Below are 16,454 nucleotides of genomic sequence, written 5' to 3' on the forward strand. Positions count from 1 at the left end.
AGTGAAATGTATTCGAATTCAGGCAATTTAAGGAATGCTTTGCATGTGTTTGAGAATATGACCCATATAACTGTTATAACTTGGACTGCCGTCATATCAGCACTGAAATGCATTACAAGTCGTATGATCGATTTACTTGGTCGAGCCGGTTACCTAGCAGAAGTGCTCAAACTAGTTAGTTGGATGCCATTTCAGCTGAATGTAGCTACATGGGGGTTCTCTTCTTGCTGCATCTAATACTCATGGTGATGCTGAGCTGGGAGAGTTAGCTTTGCTCCATTTGGTACAGTTGGAGCCTTGGAATAGTGGGAACTATGCAATTTTATCCAATACATATGCTTCAGCTGGGAGAATGGTTAAGTCTGTAATGGCAAGGAAGATGATGAAAGACAGGTGTTCGAAAGGTGCCAGGTCAGAGTTCCATTCAGGTGAGTAATAGAACTCATGAATTCATTGCAGGAGATACATCACACCCTCAGTTTGGTAGAATACATGGAACCTTATTCGCCATGAATGAGCAGATGAAAACTGCTCAACATAATCCCGTAAACGAATTCAGTGAGCTTATGATGTAAGTGCAATTCTGATATCGGACTACCATCGGTAAGTGACCGCGCTTCGTTTCGATGACGTCCGTGTTCCCAGTTCAGAATAGTGAGCAGGTCGACTAAAGGAGTGTGCATCTAAAGCAATGTAGTTAGTACCGTATGAGCTGATGTGTCATTTTTGTTTCGATACTGATATGTAACACTTAGAAAAGAAACAACCCTTATAAACTTTAGATTACCTCAACACATCAAATAATTCAAAGACCATGATATTTTAAGACTAATATAAGAGACAATTGTTGCCAGAAAAGACTGAACATCATATTATTATTATTACTTCCTAGGACTACAAGATAATTCACATAAACCAAGAAATAAAATTTGGATGGAATCCTTAACATAGATGAATAAACAAACATATGAAACTGAGTTCTTAATCATATTGCAGAAGGAAACTACTTAGCTATAGATGCCAAGCTTGTGGTGCTTGTTTCACGTCATGGATGATCTTGTGCAGTTTCAAAGAACCAATTTGTAGATACCATAAGGACAGAAGCCTTATTACAACATAAAGATGCTAGGTTGTACCAAAAAGACAGATCAATTTTCTTGGGGTGCCTCGAATCTTGTTGGAGTATCAATGCCCATCATGCAGCAAAGGCCTGATACTAAGATTAAAAGCAACACAATTCCCTGAAAATCATGCAGTGCGGCCACATAAGGATCCCTCTAGGCATAATATAAGCAATAAGATATGGACTGAAAAGACCAACATTGAAAGAAAAAACGCATATTGAAATTCATATGACCACATCACAACACTCGTGACTACAAAAGCATTCTGAATCCAAGAAAGGATTAGTAAACACTGAAACAACGAGAATGCATTTCCAAATCCATATAATCATAACAGAACACTCATAATGGAAAAGCATTGTCGTTAGATTAGAGGTAACAGAAACGTGGAGGGCAAAGACAAAGACTTACAACTAAAACTCCCTCAAGGAGTGATGATTTTAGCTGGCAAACCTCATCGCAGACTTTGGGACTGGCTGAACCATTCTTTGCAGTATCATCAGCAAGAAACCTTTCAAGCTCTCTATAACCGGGATAGTGGATGGACTTAAAAGGGTCAGAAACATAAAGGGCTGCATATTTTGCCCCAGATTGCTCCACAGAACTCATGACTTCAGTCAAAATCTCACCTGCATATTTAAAAAAAACAACACATGAATACATTTTAGAGTAATCAGTCTTCACTAAAATAAGACATGTGCTAATATAGCATACTCTCTGGGAATGGTTGGTCAAGCTCTTTCAGAGACTGAAAGCCTCCATGGCATAGGACAACCAGATCAGTCTCCCCCTTTGTTCTCTTTTCCATCCTTTTAACTAGATGATCCTGTTTATTGTTTATCAGAAAATTGTGAAGGAATTAATAAGATGGAGAAGACAAGATACTGATCATTTCCATAATACCACATTTTGTATTGATGCATTTAAAATAAAATTTTTGAAGTTGATTTACATGGACTGAATGCAAGTTTGCAAGTTTCTGGAAATCTCCACCCTCTATAGAGCACGATTCCAAAATTGCAACATTAGCAACTCCCAAACCGTGGGCACAGGCTTCCTTAAAACTTGAAACCAACAAATTCTCCATTGTTTCCTCCTCAGAAGTAGCTACATATGGAAATGCCATTGAGAAGTTGGACTTGGTAAAAGAGTCCTGTTCAACAATATGAATCAGTGACGAAGAAACAGGGAACTGGAATCCAAAGTAATTAATACCCCTACTCGGTGAAATCTAGTCACCTTAAGCAAGTTCAAAAGAGCCGGATCTGCATGTTTGTTCCCTGCAACATCTGAAGAGTGCAACTACAAAGAGTAAAAGCAAATATCATAAGTCACGTGGACATGAAAGTTAGCACCAATTGCAGCTTACCACAATGCAACAGTGAACTTCAAGAAATGAATAAATATTTATCAACATCATAACACGAACATCAACAAGAATTGTTGTATTCGTATGCTAAATAGTTCCAACTCATTGGATTAGATTTTAGATTTCAATAAAATAACATAGCGAATCTATGCCACTGCAGTACCAAAAGAAGTAAACAAGTTCACTCTGCAAAATACAACTGAAAAGGGAAAAAGAAGCAGCTAAATACAACTACTATTATTTTAATTTTCCATGTTGTGGGCAGAGGTTTGGAAAAAGGATGCTTAATTGTGAAGCTTATAAAAATAATATACAAAATTCCAACATTACCTCTCTACCAACAAAAACAACGGCGAGATCAACAGGGCGCTCATTTTTCCTCTCGGAGCACTAAAATCAAAACGGATAATCGCAATTAATCAACGAAATCAACAAATTTCAAAAACCATGGCTATAATACTGAAGGGGAATAAAGCTCAAATTACCAGTAAGTCAGACCATCCCCCTTGAGAGAGAACAGAGTTAGCTAGATCCTTTGGAGACTTGATCTGATAATTTACAGATTCCTTCGATTCAACGCTAGAGAAACTGCAAATCACAAACCAAAGATATTCGAAATAAATGAGATCCCAATTTACAAGAACCCTAAACTAGAAATTTTCAATTCTTTTACAAATTGATTCAATGAAATCAAAACTACGAAGAAAAAAAAAGAACTTACCCAGGAGCCCATAGAAAAGCAGGCACGGTGGATGCTAATGAAATCTGAGCCGCTGCGATGGAACCCACCATCATCGCCACCACAAATATCTTGAAACCCATCGCGATTATTCGTATTGTGTATTTGCAAATCAATCTTTTTTTCTCTGTAATCTCCAAAAAATTGGATCCAAGAACAATCCACTCAAAATTCACTAATTTTTTTTTCTTTTTCCTTTATAATCTGAATAATTTGATCTGATCAATTCATATATGTGAAGATGGTGAACCGGATTTTCTTTAGCACTAAAAACAACAAAAAAGGGAAGCTGCAGTTTAACGGTTCGGATGGGCTTGGTTCGGTTTAGTTAAGAGTTTAGACTTTGAATCATTGGGATTTGGGATTTGGGCCGTCCATCTGTTCGGTTTAGTTTGACCCAATATATATAAAAGATAAAGTTTAGGCCTAATTACGAATTTCATCCATTAATTTATCAAAATTTGGTCCTCCTACTTTAGGAAAAATGTTAATATCACATTTGTAATTAAGTTTCACTTTAATGTTTGATGCATGAGTTTGACTTAAATGTTCAATGTAGTACTTAAACTTTTTTTCTCTCATTTAAGTACCTGAGTTTAGTTCAATATTCAATTAGGTATATGGGTTTTTTTTTTCCAATTATGTACCTGTGTGGCTATGTTTTTTTCTTTTACTATGGTATACTTTTCAAACATTCATTGGACCAAATGGTGGCATTCTATTTGTGTATCAATTTCAAAATTGAAGTTAAACTCATGTACCAAGTTGAACATCCATATTAAACTCTGATACCAAATGATATATTAACTCTTAAGAAAACTAGAAAGTTAGATTGATTGAATAACCGTGTTAAACCCCACTATTGAGTCATTGTTCTTGTGAATAGCAATTCAGTATAGCGTGTTTACCAATAATTTAAGAAAATACAGTGACTAAATTCTAAATTTTAATTTCTTAGCTTTTACAAATTGGATAAAATTCATTATTAGACATACATTATAAATGAGAAATATAATCATGAAATTAATAATGTGATAAACCTTTAAAATTGCCCAAAAATTTTGATTTAATATACAATATGGTGTGCGGCTTTAAATTTATGTAATTATATATATAATTTTGTTTTGATTTAATTATTTATGGTAAAAATAAATTTAATTTATTTTTATTTCAAGTAAATATAATTAATTGTATATGTAAATAGGTAAAAGAGGGTTTTTGAAAGATAATGAGGGGAATAGATTAAAAAAAGACTGATTTTAGAGAGAGAATAAAAAATGCTCGTTGCAGAAAGCGTTTTCTTCTGATGTGTCTGAATAAGCTATTTATAAAATATGTTTTCTTTAATAACTTGACACATCAGCTCATTTGATAAGATGCTTAAATATTGTTTTAAACTTTATTTTAAAAATTTAATTAATAATTAATAAATATATTATTTTCAAGTTTTTAATTCATCTTTTTAATTAATAACTCTTTTATTTATATAAATAAAATAATAAATATGTAATTATATAATAAAAAATAAATTTTATATATTTTAAAATAATTTTAATTAATAAAGTTTTTATTTATATATAAAAATAATAATTATGTAATTATGTAATGAAATTATATATTTTTAATATTTATAATTATGTTAAATATATTATATTTTTAACAAATTTGTTTGATACAATTTTTTCTTTATATATTAAATATTTATTTTCTCCACTTACATTGTGGTTATAGTGATCTCTAATATTATAAAATTAAATAATTATGATATAAAATTTTTAAAATATTTATATTATATTAAATTAAATGTATGAAATTTCGTCACCATTTTTAAAATTGGACCGTCCGGTTAAATTAATTGAATAAGAAATCGAGCGGATAGAATTATTTTAAAAAATTGAACTGCAACCTAACCGAACCCATGAAGAATTCTAGCATTTACCTTATCAAAACATGGATTCAAATTTGTTGATGAAATTAGTTGAAAAAATTACTCTGAAAATATACGTTTCGAGAAAAATCAAATTATAATAAAATGAACTGAATCAGTAAAAATTAAATAGTACAGGGACCTTTCATAGGATTTAACCATTCTGCTTCAGCTTAAAATGGACTACCGAGGGCACTCCACTTCACTCCAGTTTTGCCCGCCTATCCTTCCACTCATAACAGAGGCATAGCCATAAAACATAATCCCATAGAACTAAAGTGGTCTGTGAAGTGCAGTGACAAAAAAATGGCTCTAAATTCCGCTATACTTATCCGTAAATTCCCTCACTTGTGCCATTTTACGGGTTTTTCTTCCCAAAACACGTGCCTTCCTGCAGAAGCTACTAGGTTCCCCATTAGAGAGTCCAAAGACGGTTCCTATCCATGTCTTTCGAGTTCGAACCATCGAGCTGTTTTTAAGGACTGGGGTGCTCGCAAAACGGGAGCTGGGCAGTTGGGTTTGGATTATTCACGTGTGTCAGCAGTTTCGGACGGTGGGTCCGGTGGAAATGGTGGGTTTGGAGGTTCCGGTGATGGGAATTCTGGTGGCAAAGGTGATGGGACTGGTGACAATGGAGGCGAAAGTGGTTGGTCCTTGCTTTCATGGTAATGAACTAAAAGCCTTGCCTTGCTTTTTTAAATTTGTAATATCATTTTGCTATTTTTTCGAATTTTCTCTGCTGCAAATTTATTGATGTTTTGAATACAATTATCTAAAATGCTTGTCATTAAAGGTTCCGTTATTAGGCTGCTCGATATACATGTTTTATCTGGCTTAAACTCACAATGTACTACATGTCGGATAGCTTGGTTTAGTGACGAATTTAAGCAAAGCTCAGCTGTAGAACTAGAATGAAGTAGGTTATTACTGCTGTTTCAATGCGATGAAAGTACTCGGTAATGTTTTAGAAGAGAAGAAGAAGAAGAAGAAGAACGATGAGAGGGAATGTTCGATAATAGGGTAAAAGAATTTAGTGAAACTCTAGTCATTTAGATCCTTTATCAGTAAGAAATAGTTGTACCATGTCTGAGAACAAAATTGGTGGTACTTCATGTTTCAATTGTTCAGTAGCTTGTTCTAGCTTCGGTTCCCTGAGAAGATAGTATCTACCTATGCTATTGATAGGCTGGGTAAAGTTAGTTTGATAAACATACTTGTTTATTTGTTGAATTGAGAATAGTTCTACAATGGGATGTTGTGGAGGTAGATAATCGGAAGATTTTAGATAAAAAGTTAATTAGTAATTTACATTATTGATTGCCAATCATCAGTGTTTAAAGCCATCATTGAGTTTGCCTATATGTACACATACACATACATAAACAAGACTCTAGTTACCTATGTATATGATGTAGGACACTTGGCATGTAGATTTTACATTCTGTCTGATTTTTGTTCTTAAAGGCGTTGCTTAAAATTGAATAACATGAGCATAAGAAACTTTTAAGCTTTGTATTTTCCTTGACAAGATTATGCCGATTGCTTAAAGGTATAATACTTTGTCATTTATGAAGCATTTGTAATGGTTTCTTAGAAAATTTACTTCTTCTTGTGAATGCTGGTTGAGGAGTGTTTGTTATGGTGTTATGGTACTTTCACAGGACTAGTACTCTAAACTACTACTCTGGCTTGGTTCCAAAGTATTTATGTTGCTTTTTTAACAGGTATTTGGCTCTTCTAGCAAAACATCCCGTGTTGACAAAAGCAGTGACATCTGCATTTTTGACTTGTGTTGGAGATTTGATTTGCCAAGTAAGTTTCTAAGTTCCATTTAGAATGACAATGCACTATGAGTAATTTCCTCCTTTTTCCTGGTTTTCCATCTGGTTTTCTAGTTTCACTTGATTTTATTTTCTTTGTTGGGTAAACACAACAAAACAATTACTTTTCCTTCTTCTTTTTTTTCAATTCAAAGTGCCGTTTTTTGTTTAAAAAGTGTATTATTGACAAGCAGTGTTAAGAGTACAGTTTTATCCATATCAGAGCCGTTGTTGAATAAAATAGGCAAAATTGGTGATTAGTAAAAAAGAACTTGTGCTATCATCTTGCTGGTTGAAAGCAATGGAAACAGTACTTTAATGTGTCTTCCCTAAGGAATACGATGGTTGTGTTCATGTTCTTTTGGTTACGATGTAATGAAATAATAGTTTTAACCATTTGATAAGAATTAAAGCTGAAAATTAATCTGAAAGTGGAGGATATAAATAGCATGAGAATGTTTTCTGTCAAGAGCAAAATAGCAAAATTTTGGGTTTTCCTTGTTTTATTGTATCCTTCATTATTAAAGCAATTGTAGTTTGCTATGTTTGAGATATAAATCTCTCAGTTAAATCATATAGATTATTGTATCTTTTTAATGCAATATTAGGCATGACTTGACATTGAAAATTTTGGTTTCAGCTTGCAATTGATCATGTGCCATCCCTAGACGTGAAGAGGACATTTCTATTTACACTATTGGGTTTGGTGTTAGTTGGTCCTACATTGCACTTCTGGTAATTTTCATGATCTATTCTTTGTTTGTTTAAAATGAATCTCTAGTGCTTTGTTGTTTTGTTAATGTGGCATTTGGTTTTCTACTTATATTGTTTGCTTACATTTCAAAATCGGATGTCTTAATAAATCATCCCCATTTTTTTCGAAGTTATTGTGGAAGAATTTTAATAAGTGAATGACTTGTACTTTTGGGATAACGCATTTTGGGGCATCATATGCAAAGTTCTCTCGTATTTATTATGTTTCTTAGACAGTTCATGATGGAACCATGCTTGTTTTAATTTAAAATGATTCGTTTTGCATGTGAGATTATTTTTCCATTTTTCATATATTACTCGGTAGTTTTGCAGGTATTTATGTCTAAGTAACTTGGTAAAATTGCCTGGAGCATCAGGTGCTATCTTGCGGCTTTTACTGGATCAGGTAAGCTATCTTTCGTACTAAATCTGCCAAACGTTTCTATTAGTTCCTTTGGTTTAAGCATTTCTACTAATTCTTATGCAACATATTGCAGTTTATGTTTTCTCCTATCTTTATCGGAGTTTTCTTATCCACGTTGGTGACACTAGAAGGAAAGCCGTCGCAAGTTATACCCAAACTTCGACAGGTGGTCTTAATACATCGGCACATCTCTAACCTTAAAATATTTATACATTCTTTGAAGTTGGTTTTTGACATTTTCGTTTACTTTCCCGGGTTTGCATTCTCTCTCTCACACATATTTAAACTTCACCCTGTAGGAGTGGTTTTCTGCTGTTATTGCAAATTGGCAGCTATGGATACCTTTCCAATTTCTCAACTTTCGGTTCGTCCCGCAACAGTTCCAGGTGATCTTTTTTAAATTGATCAGAATCTGTTACTATTATCATTGGAAGAAAGCTGTTGCTGTGCTATTTTATCACAACTGTCTAATACAAATTCAATAGGGTTATTAAACTCGCAACTTAACGTGCATACTTCGTTACATAACTCAAAAAATTAACATGATTTGTGTATTAACTGTTTATAACATAACATCAACCTACTAAATAGCTTCATGTTGTATTAATTGGTGGTCGAATTTAGTTATATTTAAGAAGAAAGCCTTTTAAGCAGTTTGTTATTTTCGAACAATTCGTAGATTTTAGTTGTGTTAAACTGGTATCGATGAGGTATGAATCACGATAAGCAAGTTTAAGCAATATAATTGTGGTTGTCAATTAGGATTAAATGTGTTGAGAGGTTGATTATATCTAGGCATTTTGAATGTGACTCATGTTAGTGGTTTACTTGATGTGCTCAATTCTTTTTGGTTTGATGTTTAGCTGTCATTTTAGTATTCCATGTTGCTCGGACTCTTCATTTTCTTTGAAATACCCATGTCCGACCCTCGTGCAAGACACATGGATATGGAGATCTGACCTTCAAGGATCCTCCAAATAAATGAAAAAAAGTCTAACCATACAAATGTCTGATACTCACACCTGTGTCCAAGTAACACAGGTAGTATTCATATTGTCCTAAAACAGTTGTACTCATTTCGATCTTGATGTCCCATGAAGCTGAATACATTGAATTGACAAATGCTTGTTTGTTCTCTTGGTTTAGGTTTTAGTTTCCTTGATTCATTACTTTAAACGCTATTTTCTAGATTCAGTTTAAACATCTCTTTTCCGGCTGGTCAATTTCTTTTACATGTTCTAACTGCATTGTCGGTGGTTCGGAATTTTTCAGGTCCTTGCTGCAAATTTTATTGCTTTGGTTTGGAATGTGATTCTCTCATTTAAAGCTCACAAAGAGATATTAACCAGGTAAACTATTGCTTGAGTTACAAGTCATAGCTTATTGTGATGATAGCGTGCATGCATGAGTTTAGTTTTCATTGTAGCCATGTAATACAGTACTGATTTTCAGTTATATTATCAATTTTTTTGAGATAATAATTTGGATTAACCCCATTATCCTTTCAGATATATATATATTGCAAAATGAGATATTTGTACTAGTAAATTATTTTGGTTTAGTTCAGAAAGGGGAAAAAAAATTGAATTCAACTTGGTCATTGGCAAGTTGAGCTTGATTTGCTCAAGTTATCGAGCAAGTTGAGTTCGAGTATTTTAATACTTGATTCGAGTGACTTTTGATTGAGTTTTTCTTTTCTTTTCTTTTTTTTTAAATAATTTTATTAGGACTGAAAAAAATCAATTCAAGCTGAGTATATGTACTTGAGTTTGTTTTTCACAAGTAAATAAGCATGGCTGAGCCTAATTTAATGAGCTCAAATAGTTTGATTTTATCCCAAATTGGATTTCAACATTAAAATTAAAATTTTTAAACAATTAATATAAAAATTAAAATATGTTATAAGTTTTTGTACTCTTCGTAATTCAGATTCATCGCAATGTTATTTTGTTAGTTATGTTATTATTAATTGAGTTTTTTTTTTAAATGTCACACTAACATTATATTGCTAATTTGCTATCAAGTAAATATTTTTTTATTCAAAATATCACATCAAAAAATAAAAAAAAATGTTTTAATAATGTTAATATTTGAATTTGAATTTTAAAAATTTGAAAGTAGTGGGATTAAATTCTTGAAAATTAAAATGAAAATACTAAATTCTAAATTTGTGAATAATACAAAAACCTATGGAATATTTAAATTTGAAATAATTTAATATTTTTAAAATAATTAATATAAATTAAATATTAAAAATACTATACAATGGTTCAAAAAAATCTTATACAAGCATAATCATTACATATTTAGATGTATAGTTAATGTACCATTTTGGCACTTGAAATTAGGTTTAAAGTTAAATTTAGTATCAAATCAAACAACATCGTGTGGCCGTAGAGGTGTGCATAGGTCGGGCTGGATTGGGTTTGGGCTGGGCCCAAATAAAATTTTAGGCCCATTTGTTAGGCTCTGGCCCGGCTCGACTCAAAAAATGGGCCTAAAATTTTACTTAAGTCCGACTCAAATAAAAATATTAAAACTCGAGCCCAACCTCGCCTGTCCATATTAATTTTTATATTATTTTTATATAATTTTAAAATATATATAAACCATCAAAAATAATAAAAACATTAAAATAAATATTTCTCAACAAATTGAAAATAAATTTTAAAAAACATTTATACTTAAATAACAGTAAAATAGATGCAATTTAACAAGCAAATGCCTCTAAATAATAACAAAATTAGCAAATGTCTTTAAAATAATAAAAAAATTAACAATAAAATAAGTTTTATATAATATCCAAATAATAACAACAAAATAGTAGCAACATAATAGTAAAATAGTAGCAAAATAGGAAGAAAATAATATTTAAAAAATAGAATTTTTTTTCATTTAGTGAATTCGGGCCGGGCCGGGTCAGGCCTGGGCCAAAAATGCCTTACCCGAGGCCCGACCCATTTTTTAAACGGGCTTTATTTTTTCTCCAAGCCTATTTTTCGGGCCTATATTTTTGCCCAAACCCTCCCACATTTCGGGCAGGCCTTTGGGCCGGGCCTGGTGACCCGGCCCATTCACACCTCTGGTGTGGCCGAATAAATGTTTGACATTTGTGTTATTATAAAAAAAAGCCATGGATCAAATTGAATGTCAAAGTCAAACTTAAGAGAAATTATTTTATGGATCCTTCTTACCACATCATTCATGGTCCCTGTAACACCCCTCGCCTGTATCCCTCACCGGAACAGGGTTCGAGGTGTTACCCGACTTAAACTCAGTCAATCACACAAAAACCATACTGAAAAATTTCAATCAATTTAAAACTTTTCTTTTCACATGCAATCTATCCCATATATGAGCTTACGAGGTCCAAAACATTAAAACCCTATACATGCCATAGACTCGAAATATTAGGATTTACTTACACCGATAACGTGAGCTCGACAGTGTGATAATATCTCCGGCGAACTCCAACCCGAGCAGGTAACTGAAGTCAACAATCTATAAAACAGAGAAATGTAACAACGGAGTAAGCTTTCATAAGCTTAGTAAGTCTTAAGCAATGCAAACAAATAAACACAATTATACTTCGATTATTTAATTTCTTAAGAGGCCAAATTCTAGGGATATTGCCATCTGGCCGAATATACACAAGCACATAATGCACGTTCAGCATTCTTATCACACTTAATCTGAATTCATATAACATATTTTTATCAAATACCCTCACATACTTTCACACCCTGACCAGGTGTATCATGATCATAGGTATAGTTTTAACATTTATTCACATACGTATCACATTACTCCCTTATGATTCACTTCAAATCAAATTCACATATGAGTACATACTGCGTACCTGGCCCACTTTACGTATTAAATATATTCATTTGACAATCTAGCACGAGGTACCTTAGTCATAGGCTTTTCTCAAATCACCGGCATTTCGCCTGCTAGGCTCGAGGCCCGATATCATTTCACCGGCTTTATAGCCTGCTAGGCTCGAAAGCCCGAATAGTATCTTACCGACATTATATTCTACTAAGCTCAAAGGCCCGAATAATCAAATCAACAAGTTCCATATAACATATTCATATCAATTAAGTACTAACATCATTCGAACGTATATATAATTATACATCTTAAACACTTTTCTTTCATCTCATTTTCACACTTAACATTTGATAGCTTATGCATAACATTTCACTCACATTTATTTCAAACTTATCATTCGATTATAAAAGCACATTGCATATTTACCAACATGTTATACTTGCCATTAGGCCATATAAGCATGATATAATACACTATCATTTCATCTTTAACATTCGGCTAAACCCTTATCTTACAAGGAACACCGAATTCACATAACATATCATTTCACCGGTATTACGCCTGCTAGGCACGAAGGCCCGAATACACATCACCGGCACGAAGCCTGCTAGGCATGAAGGCCCGAATACACATCATCGGCACGAAGCCTGCTAGGCACGAAGGCCCGAATATAATACCAGCACTAGGCCTGCGGGATTTATCCCGGATATAATACCAGCACGAAGCCTGCGGGATTTAACCCGGATATTTTACCAGCACGAAGCCTGTGGGTCTTTAAGCCCGGATATAATACCAGCACGAAGCCTGCGGGATTTAACCCGGATATAATACCAGCACGAAGCCTGCGGGATTTAACCCGGATATATTACCAGCACGAAGCCTGCGGGATTTAACCCGGATATAATACCAGCACGAAGCCTGCGGGATTTAACCCAGATATATTACCAGCACGAAGCCTGTGGGATTTAACCCGGATATAATACCAGCACGAAGCCTGCGGGATTTAACCCGGATATACATCGAATATCATGCATATTTAATCATATTTTAACACCTTTCATTCAACATATCACATTAGTAGTCATTTGCTACATTCGGATATAAGCTCCTTATGAACACCATCATTTACATTTCGGTTCAAAAGTTATACGTAAATATCACATATCCATTTCACCATTCAAACTTAACCCATAGTGACCATTCGACTCTAAGTCATATACATAAATTATTTATCGCACAACTTAATTCAGGAAGAACCAAAACGTCACAATTCATCTAATATGTACATATTGCTCACTGATTCGTACACAACCTTTCAAATTAGCAATTATAAGATGGTTCCGCACATAGCCCATCTTTATCGATAATTTACGATGGTTTTACCCTTACTCACATATAGACATTTTTACCTATGCTTCTCAATTCACATTTGTGATTCAATTCCAATCGATTTAACATGCATAAGTACATATCGCATACCTGACCAATTTAATGTATTTGAACGAATTCGATTGTCGATTTAACACAAGGTCTCATAGTTGAACATAAACATGAAACCATTTCTTATACGTTCGATTTACATCAATCATCAAATTCATTTAATTTACATGTACTTAATTAGGTTGTTCGTACCTGAATAATTTACTATACGGAATGAATCCACATATCGTATGAGCCCATAGTCTTATAGCACCACACTTTTAATAGTTTATCGGCAATTTGCCTGCTAGGTAATAACCTGATTTCATCACCGGCCATAAAGCCTGCTAGACCTTTAAGTCCGATGTCATTTCACTGGCATTACGTCTGTTAGGTTTGAAACTCGAATATATATTATAATGCATAACTTATATCATCGATCACTAACAGTTACCTCATCGAAGTTCACATTTAATCACTTTAGTACCAAGCCACCTTCGGCTACCACAACGGACTAAATATAATAATTGTATACACATCATGGTTTCCTTTAGATATTCAATAATCACAATCGTGATATCTCCACCAGCACATATACGGCATAGTTTATTCATTGTAACACTCATTTAGTGCATCAAATTTCCAAATCCAGTTCAACTTAGGCATAATAGCCATAATCGGCTTATAGCCTTAAATCATTACATATTCGGCACATTAACTAAATAAAATTACATTCCCTTTACCATATTAATTTAACTCTTAGGCATATAAAAAGGAATCAAGCTTAAACACTTAAGAACTTACCTTGAATGTTTCTGAACGATTACAACGGCTATTCGATTAGTTTCTCTTTTCCCCTTATCCGAATTTGCCCCTCTATGCTCTTGAGCTTAAATTCAACAATTTAAAACTTAGTCATTATTCGACTATTCAAGCATCACTTTCAGAATATAATATATATATATTCGACTTTCACACATACGGATCATAATAAGCTTATAAGAAATCAATAAGCAACTCATTAACAAATTTTTGTCAATGTTTACCACATAATCATAATTTCACTGCAAGCTGTCTTCCTGAGCAACAGTCACTAATTCATTTATAACTGGAGCTACGAAACTCCAAATCAATTTCCATTAATTTTCCCTGAAAATAGACTCATATATCTTCTATCCATAAAATTTTCAGAATTTTTAGTTTGGCCAATCAATACCAGGTTTTTCTTAAAGTTTCCATTCTTAAAGTTTCGCTGTTTGACTAATCTGACCACTCTTCACTACGAATCAAATTTCTCATTGTACAGAATTCAAAATATGTTCTCATTTATTTCATTTGAAACTAGACTCATTAAGGAGTCTAAGCATATAAATTTCATCTTATGACCATTTTTGTACAATTTATAATGATTTTATAAAAACAGAACAGAGGATCTAGAAGTCATTCTGACCCTGTCACGCATCACTTCAAATATCTCATTATCGGCAATTCCTTTGCTTACACGGTTTCTTTTATAAGAAACTAGACTCATTAAGCTTTAATTTCATAATTTATTCAGCTTTTAACTCATCTCCTATAATTTATGGTGATTTTCTAAAGTCACGTTACTGCTGCTGTCCCAAGCAGATTTATTACCAAATCACTCCTTCACACAAACCTTGCATGCATGTTATTTAAACATGTATATCACCAATCAATCATCACATATCTATGATTTTACTTAAGCATAATCTCCATTTCATCATTTTAAATTCATGATCAAATGCTCACAACACAACCAAAAACCAAAATATGCTTCATGAGTTAAGGTAGAATCAAGAAGAACCCATGAACATCAAAATAGAAGCAAAGTACCATGAACTTACCTTGAATTTTTCTTCCCCAAGTGACCGAATATTCAAGAGATCTCCCCCTCTTGCTCTCCTATTTTCGGCTATGAAGAACCAAGAATGAACAAAATTTTGTTCTTTCTATCCTTTTTTTGTTATTCTTATTCCCCAACATTTTATGACACATAAATGATATATTAATTTGTGCCATAACTAAGCCATAACTTCAATAAAAAAATTTACACAAAAGCTTATCATGCCCATCATCCATTATAGCTATTATAATGCTAAAATGCATATTTTATCTAATACCCATCACCTTGGCCGGCCACTACATGTAAAAATGGGGGGTTTGACATGCAAATCCTCCTATTTTGCACTACAAATTATTTGGCCACTACAATTTAGCCTATAGCATTTTCAGAAATTTTCATATAAGTCCTATTTCATAATTTTACTCTCAAATGACAAAATCAAAGCATGAAATTTTCACACATGCACTTTCACATATAATAAACATAGAATATAACATTTAATTATTTTTGTGACTCTGTTTTGTGATCCTAAAACCACTTTTCGACTAGAGCCAAATTAGGGTTGTCACAATCCCTTTCCAATTTTTCAATGACATTTTAACAATTTTTTCAGTGTCATTGAGAAATAAATTTGATAATTTTTTATTCTGAATCTCAAACTCCAAACTCTAAACCTTGAATCTCAGACTTCGAATTTGGAACCCTAAATATCAAACTCCGAACACAAAATTTTAAATCCCGAATCTCAAACTCGAATCTTGAATCATAAACCCTGAACTTAGAGTTCGATGTTTAAGGCTTAAGGTTTAGAGTTCAAGATTCAGTATTCAAAGTTTTGGGTATAGGCTTCTATGTTCGGGGTTTAGGGTTCAAAATAAAAAAAAATCAAAATTATGTGTTAATTACATGAAAAAAATTGTTAAAATATGATTGAATAATTGAAAAGGGACCATAGAAGATATACTATAAGGTCCATAAAATATTTTTTCCAAATATAAGCGCCAAATTGAGACTTAAAAGCCTCAAATATCAAATTGAAAAAAATCTAGATATTAAAATAAATATTGAAATCAAACTTAAATACGAAAAAAAATAACTTAAATATAAATCATAATTAATATAAAATTTAAAAGTATTAATGTCCAATATAAATATTACAAATTGCATACACTGCAGCTTTT

The 16,454-nt window shown here is 32.9% G+C and overlaps 2 protein-coding genes across 2 annotated transcripts; one reads left to right on the top strand and one right to left on the bottom strand.

Annotated features, from left to right (window-relative positions):
- Positions 1 to 847: 847 nt before the first annotated feature.
- Positions 848 to 3,608, bottom strand: LOC121204855 (uncharacterized). Its single transcript, XM_041075551.1, has 8 exons — positions 3,215 to 3,608; positions 2,979 to 3,081; positions 2,824 to 2,883; positions 2,364 to 2,426; positions 2,077 to 2,277; positions 1,839 to 1,950; positions 1,536 to 1,753; positions 848 to 1,241 (listed from the first exon to the last, which is right to left on the bottom strand). The coding sequence occupies exons 1-8, from the start codon at positions 3,313 to 3,315 to the stop codon at positions 1,149 to 1,151; spliced, it is 951 nt and encodes a 316-aa protein (XP_040931485.1). The 5' UTR covers positions 3,316 to 3,608; the 3' UTR covers positions 848 to 1,148.
- Positions 3,609 to 5,345: 1,737 nt separating this feature from the next.
- On the top strand, positions 5,346 to 9,634 carry LOC107926229 (protein sym-1). Its single transcript, XM_016857018.2, has 7 exons — positions 5,346 to 5,824; positions 6,884 to 6,971; positions 7,620 to 7,714; positions 8,066 to 8,138; positions 8,230 to 8,322; positions 8,456 to 8,542; positions 9,429 to 9,634. Exons 1-7 carry the CDS (start codon positions 5,466 to 5,468, stop codon positions 9,507 to 9,509), a joined length of 876 nt encoding a protein of 291 aa, XP_016712507.1. The 5' UTR covers positions 5,346 to 5,465; the 3' UTR covers positions 9,510 to 9,634.
- The last annotated feature ends 6,820 nt before the right edge of the window (positions 9,635 to 16,454 follow it).

This window comes from Gossypium hirsutum, chromosome A08 (assembly GCF_007990345.1).
Source record: "Gossypium hirsutum isolate 1008001.06 chromosome A08, Gossypium_hirsutum_v2.1, whole genome shotgun sequence".
Classification (NCBI taxonomy): domain Eukaryota; kingdom Viridiplantae; phylum Streptophyta; class Magnoliopsida; order Malvales; family Malvaceae; genus Gossypium; species Gossypium hirsutum.

What these genes read in the sequence shown, in the direction of transcription:
- LOC121204855 (XM_041075551.1), bottom strand. Translation starts at nt 3,315, where the DNA reads ATGGGTTTCAAGATATTTGTGGTGGCGATGATGGTGGGTTCCATCGCA. An exon ending in GCTTTTCTATGGGCTCCTGG is followed by an intron (nt 3,082 to 3,214) that starts GTAAGTTCTTTT and finishes TGTGATTTGCAG; the next exon opens with TTTCTCTAGCGTTGAATCGA. An exon ending in TCCTTGAGGGAGTTTTAGTT is followed by an intron (nt 1,242 to 1,535) that starts GTAAGTCTTTGT and finishes CATGATTTTCAG; the next exon opens with GGAATTGTGTTGCTTTTAAT.
- LOC107926229 (XM_016857018.2), top strand. Translation starts at nt 5,466, where the DNA reads ATGGCTCTAAATTCCGCTATACTTATCCGTAAATTCCCTCACTTGTGC. An exon ending in GGTCCTACATTGCACTTCTG is followed by an intron (nt 7,715 to 8,065) that starts GTAATTTTCATG and finishes GTAGTTTTGCAG; the next exon opens with GTATTTATGTCTAAGTAACT. An exon ending in TCGTCCCGCAACAGTTCCAG is followed by an intron (nt 8,543 to 9,428) that starts GTGATCTTTTTT and finishes GGAATTTTTCAG; the next exon opens with GTCCTTGCTGCAAATTTTAT.